We start from the raw sequence: 13,713 nt of genomic DNA on the forward strand, positions 1-13,713 counted from the left end.
GGGCACTGGCCGCTCATTACTCGACCGTTCTGTAATTTCAGATTCGGCGTCCGTAATTTCAATGCGAGCGTCACAATTAGTCGGCACCACAATGGCCCTCGATGGACACGTACAAATTACATCGGCGGAAACGCGGATCAAAATAGGCGTCCCACGCCAGATATGTCACGTGCGTCCCGGACCAGAGCGGGCGAACGTGCCGGCCGACCGGATCGGACCAGACCGGACCGAGGCCATCGGACCACGGACCCGAGCGGTGACCTACCGGTGGACCACGCGGCCGGCGTCGGGCCGCGTTAGCTCACACCCCAGTTGCGGCGTGGAACGACGCTGGGAGCGTCGCACCGAAACCGAAGCCGACACGTGATGGTGCGCGGCGGACGGTGGGCGCACGGTGGTCGGCCGGCCGGCCCGGTGACAGACCGGGCCACTGGTTTATACGGGATGGGTCGAACATATAGGGCCTTGGGTCGAACCATTATCCACGAGGTGTGTGGATAGTTGGGCGTGGGAAGGGAGCATCCAATATCCATCCATCGAGAAATAACTATGATCCCAACGGCTGGTAAACGCGTCATCCAGCTGTCCAGTCATCCCAGACAACACATCCTTTTTAACCGTCCCTGATCGGTAGCTCGCCCTTGTTTCCCGTGCACGATAAGGAGCTCCCGTTACCGCCGATTGTCATTACTCAGCGCAGCTTCACCTGCTCTGAGCTGCAGCTCTAACTACTCAGCAACAGCGCGGCATTCGCCCTGCGGCCGTTTCGACACAGAATCTGTCTGACAGCCGGCGGCAGCGGCAGCAGCAGGAGCTCAGCGCGTGCCACCTGCTGCCGGCGCTGCTAATTTAGACACCAGCAGCGCTCCGAGCTGCTGCTCACCAGCAGCGCTCCGAGCTGCTCACCAGCAGCGCTCCGAGCTGCTCCGGTCAGCCAGTGACGCGCCGCTCACCGGCCACTAATTGTGCATCACACCCGGCGCCGAGCGCGGCCTGTTTTCGTCCCCACCGCCGCGACAAATGAGCTATCGACCGCGCCCAACGGTCCACAGAGTGACATTTGACGTTGTCTTTAATTGACTGGTCGGCGATTACGATTTAGCTGTGCACACCGGCTCTGTCGCTGGTGTCTGACCGCCGTGACGCCGCCACTCGAAGCCTTTCAGCTCCTCGGAGAGACTCGGTCACCATTGACCTGCGGCCTGTTGTTTGTTCCGAGCCCTCTCGCCGGCGGCCAACTCGCGCCGGTGACAATTAACGACGCACCGGCGGCGGCGCGACGGCCGGCTGCACGCCGTCGCGCGCCACTCCTCCAATCGATGGTGTCGAAACGCGGCGGACGGGCGTCGACGACGACGGAGCAGTCATCACGTGAAGTAGCGCGCACAATTAAAGCCGCCGCCCGGCGACCGGTCACAACACGGCGCGGCGTCACGGGTGACCCCGCGTTCTCGGAGGTGTCGGCAGTGACAGCACACTACGAGCGAGCAGCGGCGGGGGCGGCGCAGTCCTCCGCCGCCCCCGGCTCGGCAGCCGCGCATTGAATTACGGCGAATAAACCAGGCGTTTCAAGGCTGACTCATAATTACCTGTAATTAAGGTGAGATTCCGATTTTGAGCATCACGACAGGATGATTTGGCCCGGCTACCTGGCGGCGGCGGAGCGCGCAGCACGCAACCTCCGGTCGGCGCTGACGCCGCTGATGAAGCCGGCGCTGACGTCGGTGACGTAGATGATGACGTTTATGGCGCAGATGAAGCGCTGATAATGCGAATGAGACAAATGATTTAGATGACTATAACAAAACAGAGAGCTCTCTCACAGAGCAGTCAGCCCCGTTGCCGCTCGGCTGATTGCTGACGAGGCACCGCCCGCGCGCTGATGAGCGCTGATTTCGCTGATGACGCCTGGTGACGCTAATGACAGTGATGACGCTGATGACGTCTGGGCGCGGTGATTGGCCTGCGGCGGTGTCGGCGGCGCCGCCGGCCGTCAGAGTTAATGACAGGCCAGCACTCACGGGCGACCCGCAGCCGCCCCGGTTTGTTTGCAGTTTGTAATTACTGTGCGCGTGATTAACAAAGGCGTCTGATTATTCCGGGAAAATTGGCGGCGAGGTGCGCCGTTAATTGTCATCCAGGCATGCCATTAATAGTGCACGAATTATGAGGCCGTGGCACACTACGGTCATTTATAAGCGCGACACACCTGTAATTAAAACTCGATTATGATCGAAATAATCGCGACGTATACGTGGAAGCGAATCCAGCGCGATTGCTAATATCCTTTGAGCACGGACGGCGGCGGCGGCGGCGGCGCGGTGGCAGTGGCGGCGCATAGCGACATTCCGTGGCGCACCGGCCGCAGCGGCGCAATGGAGACGAATCAGGTGCGCCGAGTTGGCCTCGATTTGACGCCGTAATTAGCGGTAATTAGTGGCAATTAGAGCCGGGGCGCGGTCGGCTCTCACGAACGGCGTGGCCGACGAGTCATCAGTCTCCGGCGCGGTGGTGAGAGGAGACCTCCCCTCCCTCCATCCTCGTCCCTCTCTCCGCGGTGCACTGTCTCAGTGTCCGCCGGGCGCCGCGTCTCTAACGCGCCGCTATTAAAACAAAAGCCGAGCGGCAATTGCGGTGTCCGGCGGCGGCTGCTGCAGGCTGTTGATCCGTTTAACGTCCTCCAACTGCAGGCCGTCTGCACTCGGGCGCCTTGTCCGCGCGTCGGGCGCAGTTGCCGCCGTCATTTGCGCCACTCAAACTCAATCGTTTAATGAAAAGTCTGATCAGTGGTTTAATTCGATCCAAGGTCGCGGCGGGTGGACGTCCAAATGGCTTAATTGCATGCCGGTGTCGGTGGCGCTCGGGCCGCCGTGTCACGTCAGCCGCTGCCGGCGCGCCGCCGCCTCCCCACGCGCCGACTCAATCTCCGGCCGCCCGGCCGAACCTGGCATGTCCAGTTTGATTAGAAATACAAAGGAAATTGAAATTAAAGTGACCGCTGGCCTGGGGAGAATTAAAATAATGGCCCAACTTTATTGACTGCGACGTGGTCTAATTGAGACATATTGGGCCCCGTGCAAATACATCGGCCGACCAAGTTGCCTGATGAAAAACCCGGACAGAGAGAGCCCTGCGCTCACTCCCGACTCTCTCTCTCTCTCTCTCTCTCTCTCTCTCTCTCTCTCTCTCTCTCTCTCTCTCTCTCTCTCTCTCTCTCTCTCTCTCTCTCTCTCTCTCTCTCTCTCTCTCTCTCTCTCTCTCTCTGTGTTTGACGTTTGAATTTCTCACGGACTCCACTCTCTCTCCCGCTGTCATTCCGAGTCCCTGCATCGCTCTGAGCTCTCACATTGTGTGTGAGCTAGTGACGCCTGGCCGGGGAAGTCGACCTCCAGGTGTCTCTCAGCCCCTGCTGGGCTGTTTCCGGCGCCGGTTACTGCAATCTCCAGTTGCGTGAGAGCCTTTGCATGCTCTGCGTCCCACTGTCTCATTCAGTGTCTGTTTGAATGGGTGGGTCGGTCGACGCTTCCCCCAAATAACACATGAGGCCTGTCTTCCCACGACGCCCGTATTGCTATATTTACAGCGAGCTTATGTCAGCCGCACTAATGCCAATTCCACTTTGAGGATATTATTCTGACTGGAATATGCTAGATCCTGAAATAGGAGTCTGATATATGAAATAACTACCTCAGACGTGCGGCGCATATTGTTGTGTATTACATAATCTGTCATACTTTGTTAGCCGCTGCGACGGACCACATACGGTGGCCGGTCCTTTTAGCGGGTGCTCGTCAAGGCTCCCGGCTGTCTCATTCAATCTCGCTCAATTAGAGAGCTTCCGTTGAAGTCTGAGCAGGCGCCCACACTGGGGCCGTGTCCGGGAGACTGCGCGGTTCCCCGGGAGGAGTCGCGAACAAGATGAACGCGCGAGCTCCAGCTACCTCTCCGGCAGGTCGGAAGGACCTGGTATTCAAATCTCACACCGGCTCAGATAGGGCCGATGCGGTGGCCGCTCGCCACAGTCAGACACTCGTCCTCCGCCGAGCGCGCCGGGCGCGTCACATAGTGCTGACTGCGATAATCAACCAGCGGCGAACGAGCGGGCCGCGCGCGGGCGCCGCCGTATAATTTGATGTCGTTACTCGGGTGGCGACGCGAAATCACAGCCGGGCCTGATTCAAATTCGGCGAGCACGGCTGCTGGCGGCTCACATCCGCTGACTGAGGTGGCGGCCGCGCCGGATACGGGCCGCCCCGCCGGACGTGAGGGCTCCGGTACGGCGCCACAGTGGGGCGGGTCGAGCGGCCCAGGTCGCCGCCTCGGCCGTCTCCGGGAGAGGTGTGCATGCAGGGACCCATGCAGTGGGCGATGATAGGTGGAGTTTTGGTATCACAGTACGAACACGAACGGTGGGTCCAAGAAGGATGGCGGTTGAGACTTGAGAGAAGCATAAGGCTTTAGATAAAGAAATACACACATGAGAAATGAACTGAAGAAATGAGGCTAAGATTCGTTACGCTGGGACGAGTTCACAGGAACTAACTACGTTGGTGCTGCGGCACCGCGGTACTCACCGGGCTGGTTGGGCAGCAGCGGCGGCGCGCCCATGCCGTACATCTGCAGTAGCAGCGACATGTTCTTGTTGACGGCAGGCAGCGGCTTCTCGGCTGGCGGCGGCGGCGGCGGCTCGGCGGTGGCGGGCGCCGGGGCGGGGGCGGCAGCGGGCGCGGCGGCGGCGGCCGGCGTGGCCAGCGAGTGCGAGGTCGGCGGCTGGTAGAAGCCGTCCGTCTTGCGGTCGTTCTCGATGGCTGCGCGCACGTTTTCGATGTGCTTCCGAGTGAAGATGTGGTCCTGGATGGCGTACTTGTGACTGTACTTGAAGTTGCAGTAGTCGCACTGTTCAGCCGGACGCGGCGGCTCCGGCTCCAGACCCTGCACCTGCTGCTGCTTCTTGCTCTTGGCGCGTGCGTTCTGGAACCAGACCTGAACCACGCGCTTGGCGAGTCCGATCTCAGTGCCCAGCAGCTCACACTCGGACATGGTTGGCGTCTTGTACTCGGAGAAGAGCTGCTTCATGATCTTCACCTGAGTCTGGGACATCTGGGTGCGGTAGCGCTTGGTGGGCTTGGCCTGCTGTTGCTGTTGCTGTTGTTGGACAGACAGCGGCAGCGGCACTAGGCTGGTCGTGCTCGAGGCAGGTGAGCCGGCGTTGCTGAACCGCTCCAGGTCCATCGACCCCGCCTCAGAGCGGCCGTCCATGAAGAGGCCGTAGTCGTCACCGCTCCGGTCACAGCTCGAGTCGGTAAGTGGCCCTTCGTTCGGCCGCTGGTCGGTATCCATGCTGACACGCATCGGCTTGCTGAGATCTAGAGGCGTTTCCACCGAACGGGGCGGAAGCTCTTGGGGAAGCGTTCGACAGCTGTCGTTTCCTGAACCGTGGCCAGTGTCGGCCGTTTCGTGTCGCGCAGCGGCAGATGACGAGTCGTCCTCAATGTCGGGGAGAGTGTCGATGTTAATCTCGCCACGCGCGTACTGCTCCACGTGCTTGCTGGAGAGATGAGACTCCAGGGCCGATTTTACCTTGAAAATGGCGGGGCAAAACGGACATCGCTTGTTGATGACCTGGGCGTGGGCACGAAACTGACCTTTGCGCTCACGTGCACGTGTGTTCTGGAACCACACCTGAACTACACGCTTCTTGAGGCCACACTCCTGGGCAATGGCCTCGAGCATCTTGCGACTAGGGTTGGACTCTTGTTGATATTTTTGATACAGGAACTCGAGCTGCTCAGGGGTGATTGTGGTGCGGAGCCGCTTGTCCCGTGGATGATCTTCCGTCTCGTGTTCGCCATCTTCCTCGGAGGCCTTTCGCTTTGGCGAGATTGCGTTCGTCATTGGTGGCAGAGGAGGCAGTGGCGGCAACGGAGTCGGCGGGATCGGTCCAGATTCCGAGGTGTGGAAGTTCGGGAACAGATTCGGGTTCATCAGGTGGATGACCTGGTGTTCGCGCCACTGGTCAAAGCGAGAGAACTGCTGCGAGCACTTGTCACATTTGAACGTGCTCTCCTGCTGAGGCTGCGGAGCCTGCGGCTGTGGTGTCGGTGTCTGAGACTGCTGCAGCTGTGGTGGCGGCTTGGAGTCAAACGGGGACAAGTTAGGAGGGAGGACGCTGCGCACCATGCCCGGGTTCGAGTTCGAATCCTCGGACAGTGAGAGAGCCACCTGACTTGCCGCAGCCTGAGCCTGAGCCGAACGCTTGGCGTCCTCCTCCTTGTAGCAGTGCTGCTTCTGATGGCGGATCAGCTCGTAGTAGCGCTGGAACACCATCATGCACTTCTTGCACTGGTAATTGAGTCCTGCCGTGCGCTGGAAACGGCCAGAGTTCTCGTCAGCTGTGTCTACCGGTGGCTGGTTCTCGTATACTTTGCGTGCCTTCTGACGAGCGTTCTGGAACCACACCACAATGACTCGTGGGCTAAGTCCGAGAAGCTTCGACAGATATTCAAGATCGTCGTCCTTCGGATAGGCGTTGTTCTCAAAGAACTCTTGCAACACCTTGATCTGGTAGTCGGTGAAGCGTGTTCGGTTTGCGCGTTTGCCGTGGCTGTACGAGTTGGTGGAAGTCGACGGACTGACGGCCGACTGTGAGGAGTAGGAGCTCGGCGACGGACTGGCCAGACCCGGGAACAGCGACGACTGCGCGTATGGACTGCTCGAGAAGCTGGGCTGGAACTTGCCGGCGGCCATGTTGGGCGGCACGCCCTGGCCTAGCTGCGAGGACAGGATGTTGGTCAGCGTTAGCGGGTTTGGAGAGGCGCTCTGAGAAGAGTAGGCGCCCGGAGAACGACTAGGGCTGACCATGGCAGGAGTTGGAGCCAGGGGATGTGGACTAGAGGACACGCTAGGTGGGTTCGCCGGAAAACCGGGACTTGCAGACGTTGTTGCAGTCTCGGGTTTCTCCTGACTGTGGCTGCTGGTCGGTGGCAGCTGAGGAGGCGGAGGTGGAGGCTGCTGCTGCTGCAATGCTTCCTCTTGCAGCTGCTGTTGATGCTTTAGCTGCGGCTGCGGCTGTTGTTGTTGCGGCTGCTCTTGCTGCGGATGCTGTTGCTGCTGCTGTGGTCTTTCTGGGACAGTCGGCTCAGATTTAGGTTCTGACTCTTTCTTCTCAATGTTCGACACTTTCGGGTCAAGAGGAACGACCTTAGCCTCACCAGTTTTCTCGTATTCTTCAAGATTTAGAGTAGTCGCTGGTGGTACATTGAAGTTGTACGGTGAGTCCTTGTTGCGCTGACGCTCTTTGAACAAGGTGTTCCTGAACCAATGCTTGATGACCTTCGGCATCAGACCAGTCTGTTGTGCCATCTTGTTGATCTGCTCCTCAGACGGGGAGTTGTTGATGTCGAAGTGTGCGCGGAGGATCTTCAGCTGTTCGTCGCTGATGCGTGTCCTGGCTCGCTTCTGCTGTCCGGCTGGTGGCGTGGGCAGCTGGTGCTGCATCATGGCCGACTCCAGCATTGACGGCACCATGGGCGACTTGTGCTGTGCCTGCTGCTGCTGCTGTGCCAACGCCTGAGCCTGTGCGGCCAGAAGAGCCATCGGGTCAAACATCTGCTGTGGAGACATCATCGGCATCAGAGGCGGCTGCAGGTTCATAGCAGCCAGTGCCGGATTGAAAGCACCTGGAAAGCCGCCCATGGAGGCGAACTGAGCCATCATCAGTGGATTCATTTGCTGCATCTGCTGGTGCATCTGAGCCGCCTGGATGAGACTGATGGCCGCCTGCATGTCACTCATCGTCTGCTGCTGCTGCTGCTGCTGTTGTTGTTGCTGCTCTGGCTGCTTCTGCTGCGGCGCCGGCGTCATCGGTGGAGTGGAAGCCCTGACCGGGTTAAAGGCCGGTGAGCTGGTGTTGGCCTTGGCAGGGGTTCCGTCTGTCTCAGTACTCGGGGTTGGGGTGGATGGTGGCGGTGACTTGTCCGTCAGTTCCGAGGAGACGGTGGTCTGAGTGTTGTGGGAGTCATCCATCTTGTCAGAGCTGTCATTCTGCGCAGTGGAGTCATTGTGCTCCTTATCAGCTGGCACAGTCTGGGCTGACGGTGTTTGCTCGTGATTGCCATCAGAGGGCAAAACGGCGGCCTTGTGCTTCCGCTCGAATTCCTCTTTGAATGACTCTGCGTACTCTTCGACCACGTCTCTCGGCACAAGCGTCTTGTGGACCTCTTCGGTGTGGGCTTTCAAAACCCAGACGCTAGAAAACTCCTTTTGGCAAATCGGACAGAGACATTTGGAAACTTCCGGTACAACCTGTTCGCCTTCATCATCTCCCTTTTCGTCACCATTCTCGCCGTCGTCATCCGGCTTCTTGCGTCTCTGGTGGGACTCGTTGTATTGCATGACAACCTCGAAGCCGTAGGTTTGCAGCAGGCGTTTTTGTAGGTGTGGAGTACGCCTTATAGGAGCAGACATCAGGGTCTCATCAGCCATATCAGACGGCATCGGTGATTCGCTTTCAGGCAGTGACTTGGGTAGATCAGCAACAGGGACTGTCTGTTGCTGTGACTGCTGCTGTTGTTGCTGCTGTTGTTGTTGTTGTTGTTGTTGTTGCTGCTGCTGTTGTTGCTGCAGCTGCTGAGCTTTAGCCATTCCAGACTGCAGCTGCAGTGCGGCCAGCACATTGAGACCGCTGCTGGGCGCCATGCAGTACAGCTGCTGGTGCTGCTGCAGCTGCTCACCGGTGATGAAGACGGCTGAGCAGCGGCCGCAGGTGGGCAGGCCGCTGCTGGACGCCTCCGTCGCCGCCTCCTGCTGCTTCAGACCCATCAGCAGCTCGAGCGTGCGTCGCTGCTGCTCCTGCTTGGCTGTGTCAGGAACTTCAATCAGGGGCCGATTGAGGTCGATCAGACCGGCTGCCAGCAGCTCTGGAACCTTTGCAGCTCGGGATTGGTGCAGCACCGAACGGATGTGAATGTCCAGGGTCTGACTTTGTCCGTACGACACCTTGCAGATGTTACACTTGAACGGCTTGCGGTCGTCATCGGACTCTTTGGTGACGGCCGATGTCAGAGCAGCTTGGTGGCTTTCTTGCTGTGCTGGCGGCGACGTCTGACTATCCTGCATGCTCTTCTTCAGCTTGTGCAGATGACTGACGGAGTTGTAGTGTACCAGCAGGATGTTTTTCTGTGTGAATGACTCCTTGCAGACATCACACTTGAACGGCCTGTTCGGATCCAAGTACTTTTCCATCGGATAGGAGAGTTTCTCACCTTTGCGGTGCAGCAGGGTCTTGTTATGCGCTACCAGGTACGACTGTCGCGTGTAGGCAACGCGGCAGCGGTGACACTTGAACTTGCGGCCCTGGTCGGCGTAGCCGTCCTCAGCTGCTGCCGGTGCGTTCAGCAGGTCCTCCACCTGGCGCTGTTCGGGAGTCATCCCTTCGCGGTCATCCTCCTCCTCGCGCTGCTCCTGCTCCTCGTCATCACGGTCGTTCTCCCGCTTCAGGATCTCGTTGGTCTGCGAGTCGAGCACCTGCCCGCTGAGACCGGCCATCAGGAGTGGGTTGGCCAGCAGCTTGGCGCGGTGTCTGGCCAGCTCCGCCTCTCCGAGCTCCGTGTGCGAGGTCTCCAGATGCTTCTGGAGGCTAAGCACAGACCGGAAGCTGCGATCGCACACGCCACACCGTGATGCATCCCGGATCAGATGGTACTGTGAGTGCAGTTGCAGTTTCTCCACCGTCTTGAAGGCCAGGCTGCACTGGCTGCAGCGGTACTTGTAGACGTGGCGCTCGGACACGGCGGCGATCTGTTCAGCCTTGGCGTGGATCTCGCGGAAGTGAGTCTCCATCTGCTGCACGCCTGCAAAGTACTGGTTGCAGCCCTTTTTGGAGCACAGGTACCCGAGACCGCGGGGTGTCTGCTTCAGGTCGAACAGGCCGTGCTCGTGCTGGTGCTGACACAGCTCATCCACGCTGTGGAAGGTGTGTGAACACGTCTGGCACCGGTACAGCTCCTCCTGTTCGGCCTCGTCCACGTCAATCGCCTCCTTCTCCGGCTCGGAGCGTGACCGCTCTCCGGCGTCCGAGGCCGCCGAGGTGGGCGACGTTCGCTCCCGCTCGGCATCCGACAGCAGCAGTAGCCGCTGGATGACGTCTTCTCGCGCTCGGTGCGCGTCCACTAGGTGCTTCTCGAGCTGCGCGCGCGACTCGGAGAGCTCGCCGCACAGCGGACACGCCGGCCGCTCGCTGCCACCACCGCCGCCGCCGCCGCCGTCCCGCCGCGCCTGGTCGCGCTGGTCGGCTGAGTCGCTGGATGGCTGGGTTCCTGCGAACAGTACGTCACATTCCACTCCAGAGACACACTCACAGTGGCGTTGGCAACACTGGCATATTGTCCTAAGGGTAAGCGTATCATCCAAAGGGTGATTATAGCACTCGGTAACACCACACTGATACAGTAATCCGACACTGAAACAAAGTGTGGACGGGAGCTATGCTGAGTACAGATTATATCCACAATTCACATCACCACTGACACATATTTTTACCACCACCTTATTACGTAAGCTGATTATGTAGTTATACGGGACCCGACACGAACACCGACAGACAGCCAACCTGATCACACATACCACATTGAAGCTGGACACCGGGAGCTCCCCAGGCGGGGGCGTCACCTTCGTCGACGTTACGAGCCCGTCACACACACCACACCCCTCCCACTGACGGCGGCGCACTCGATAAATCCATCCGATCGGCACCGGACGACGTACTCATTTTGCCCAAAAAGAATGTCATATTCATGCGGCTGCCGTCATTAATCACTGTGGCTGCAATAGCTAATCACAGTAATTACCCGTTGCCGTGCAGTGGATGACGGTAACCGGGCCGGGTCGGGGGCGCGCGCGGCGGCGCTCGCTTTCCTCGAGGACGGACGCGTAATAAGCACATCCGGCCGGTGTGGCCGCGCCGAGCAGCCCCTGCCCGCGCCGGCGGCGGCGCGGCGGTCTGCCCTCGGCCGCGCGCGATGGGCCAGAGGTCACGATATTGCTGGACGGTCAGCTCCGGACAGCGTGGCTAACTTTTCTGCTCGTAAAAAGCGCCACTCGGGCAATCGATGCATCGAGCACCTCTCATCCTGGACGTTGGGCTAAACGGGAATACGGCAAAAACGGAGTCGTCTTCCTCTTGGCCGGGGGATCGATGGCTGTGGGGTGTTTAACCTGTACTACACTGTGACCCTCCGGTCTGGCAGGGGGTCAGACTGATGGAGGGGTCAGCCCGTCACGCCTCGGGGTGGCTGATCGGGCAGTGACAGAGGCTCTGACAGGGGGTCCGTGGCCGGTCGCCCACCGGCGCCGGTGGGCGCGTCTAGCGGCGTTAATTACACCCAGCAGGCTGACAAGCGGCCGTATTTCTTCTCTGTACGCCTGCCTTGCCACGGCGAATTAATATAGAGGAAAGGATGATCTATCGGCTATCGATTTATGCTTAATATGCGCTGCGCGGGGGAGGGGCGATCGCGCGCGCGCGAGCCGCCGGTCGATTAATAGATGAGCCGGGGGGCAGAGTGCCTCGGGCAGTGGGCCTCCCCTGTCCTCCCTCCCCTGGTCGGGACTGGGCCGCACAGTGGGCCTGTCCTTACTGCTGGGAGCCTATACAGTCCGACACGGAGCCTCTCAGTCGCCGCGGACTCTGCGGAGCAGTTCACGGGCTATGTGCTGCTGAGGAGATACTCCAGATTGATGGAGGGACACTGGCTCTGACCACGGCCTCTGACACGGCGGGTCAGAGGGCATGCCGACGGCGGCGGAAACGGCAGAGGGGAGGGAGAGATCGCGTGTGGCAGAGGGGAGCCGGCCCTGGCTGCGGCCCGGTGCGGGGAGGCCCCTGTTGTAGCCGTGCTGAAATCGCTGCGGTGAAACAGGGACTGCTCGCGGCGAGCAGCTGTAGGTGGCCATATGACGGCTCGTCAAGTATGTGCGAAACGGCGTCCGTATAGGCCGCCTCCGCCGACGCCGCCCGCGCGCCTTCAGGGGCCCCGCCCTTGCATGTGGCGGCGCCGCAACGTTAACTATGCAACAAGTAATGCCACCGCGGGCTATTTGCATAAGTGATTCGTGCATTTTTTGCCAGCCGACAAATTACAGAATCGTAACCCGGCGCAAATATCACTTAGAGCCGGAGCGGGTCGCAGTGCGACGGAAGCGGACGCGGGCCCGCCTCCAAAACAGGCCGCCTGGTTATCGGAGCGCACGGGGAGTCGATCGACGCGTCAGGGCGCGAGCGTGACCTGCCATTACTGCCGCCGACGGACGGAGGGTGGGCGCCGGGCGGCGGCCGGTGGCCGGTCGGCTCTGACGGACAGCGCGGCGCGGCTCAGTTTAAACATTAGCGCCGCGGCGCCGGCCGGAGAGGGCGGCAATTAGTCGTGCCGCCGGGCGCCGGGCGGCAGCTCTGATAAATTGAACGGCGGCGGCGCAGCGCCGGCCGCCGGGGACAGACCGACACGCCCCCGGCGGCTCCCCGCGCGCCGCGGCGGCAGCGCGCGGCTACCGGCCACTACCGGCCGACGCGGCCCCGGTGAGCACGTGCCCCTGCATGGCTACCGGATGTACCGGGGGATAGGGTGCGGTGGGCGGGCGGCCAACGCCTTGGGCTGTCGTAAACTGGCAGCACGGTTATAGCTCATCAACTTAGAGTGGATATGAGCGCTGGCCTTATCCATCATACCTGACGGCTAACGTTGCAATGGATAGACATCTGATAGCTGAAACTATGCTGCTAATAGCTAGGCTATATCAGGAAAGCTAACCGGGGATACCTAAGAACACCGAAGCTGACTTCGATCTATTCGTGTAACTGGCCGAAAGGTTTGCATGTTACTCGACCGGCTTAAATCTTCCGCGGATGTCTCACGCTGATAGAGGAAACGGGCTTCGTGTCGGCTTGTCGCCGATTAGCGCCCAGTCATTTGGACACCTGTTCGGAGGACATTGTTCGCGGCTCGAGCTCGTCAGTGAGCTGAGGTGCAGCAGAGCATCGGACAGTCGCCGGCCGCACGGCTTACGTGTCACAAAGTAGCGGAAAATTAGGTAATGAGATAGCACCGGCCAAGAGTTTTCCAAATTCGCGGCGATGGTCGATCTGATCGGACGGCGATTTTTTCGGTGATCAGGCGTCGATGCATTTGTGTGCAAGTGTTGTCTGGAGCCGGGCCGTATTTCATTGGTCCGCGCTAAGCACTGGAGGAATGCTAACGTGCCACTATTCCTGTTGCGATACACATCAGTCGTGATAGCGGCCGGCAGCTCCTGGAAACGTTCCGCGTCGCCGGCTTACCTCCTACCCACCTACCTATTCGGAACGGCCCGCCTGGCTCACCATGCAGTAAATTGCTTTAAATTAATTTCATGTACCTTGCTTCTTTTTCGCACAATAAGCAACTAATTGGAGTGTAGTTACAAGGTGTCGCCCAGGAAAAATACCTTCCCGGCGTTCATTAAATCCGGCCTGATTCACCGCTCATTCACCGGGCGAGGCTCGCTGCAAAACAAGCCACGCGCTCACTAAAAATCCTGCCAGAAAATAGCGCACCGTCCTAACAAACTGCGAGTCCTTACGGCCACTGCTGCTAGATGCCGGTGACGACGACGCTAGCTTTGCCGGCGCCGTGCAGGGTTTCCCCTTATCGGGGCAAGATCGCGCAGACCAGCAGCTGC

At 59.7% G+C, this 13,713-nt stretch overlaps 1 protein-coding gene across 3 annotated transcripts in view; it reads right to left on the reverse strand.

Annotated features, from left to right (window-relative positions):
* The window catches only part of LOC122385143 (zinc finger homeobox protein 3-like), an 88,767-nt gene that overhangs the window by 40,372 nt on the left and 34,682 nt on the right, over positions 1–13,713 (reverse strand). For all 3 annotated transcript variants that reach the window (XM_043373192.1, XM_043373194.1, XM_043373193.1), the window contains exon 3: positions 4,575–10,316. In XM_043373192.1, coding sequence (XP_043229127.1) covers positions 4,575–10,316 — 5,742 coding nt within the window. The remainder of the gene's footprint in view (positions 1–4,574; positions 10,317–13,713) is intronic.

The sequence above is a fragment of the Amphibalanus amphitrite genome, unplaced genomic scaffold (assembly GCF_019059575.1).
Source record: "Amphibalanus amphitrite isolate SeventyFive unplaced genomic scaffold, NRLGWU_Aamphi_draft 000210F_arrow, whole genome shotgun sequence".
Classification (NCBI taxonomy): Eukaryota; Metazoa; Arthropoda; class Thecostraca; order Balanomorpha; family Balanidae; genus Amphibalanus; species Amphibalanus amphitrite.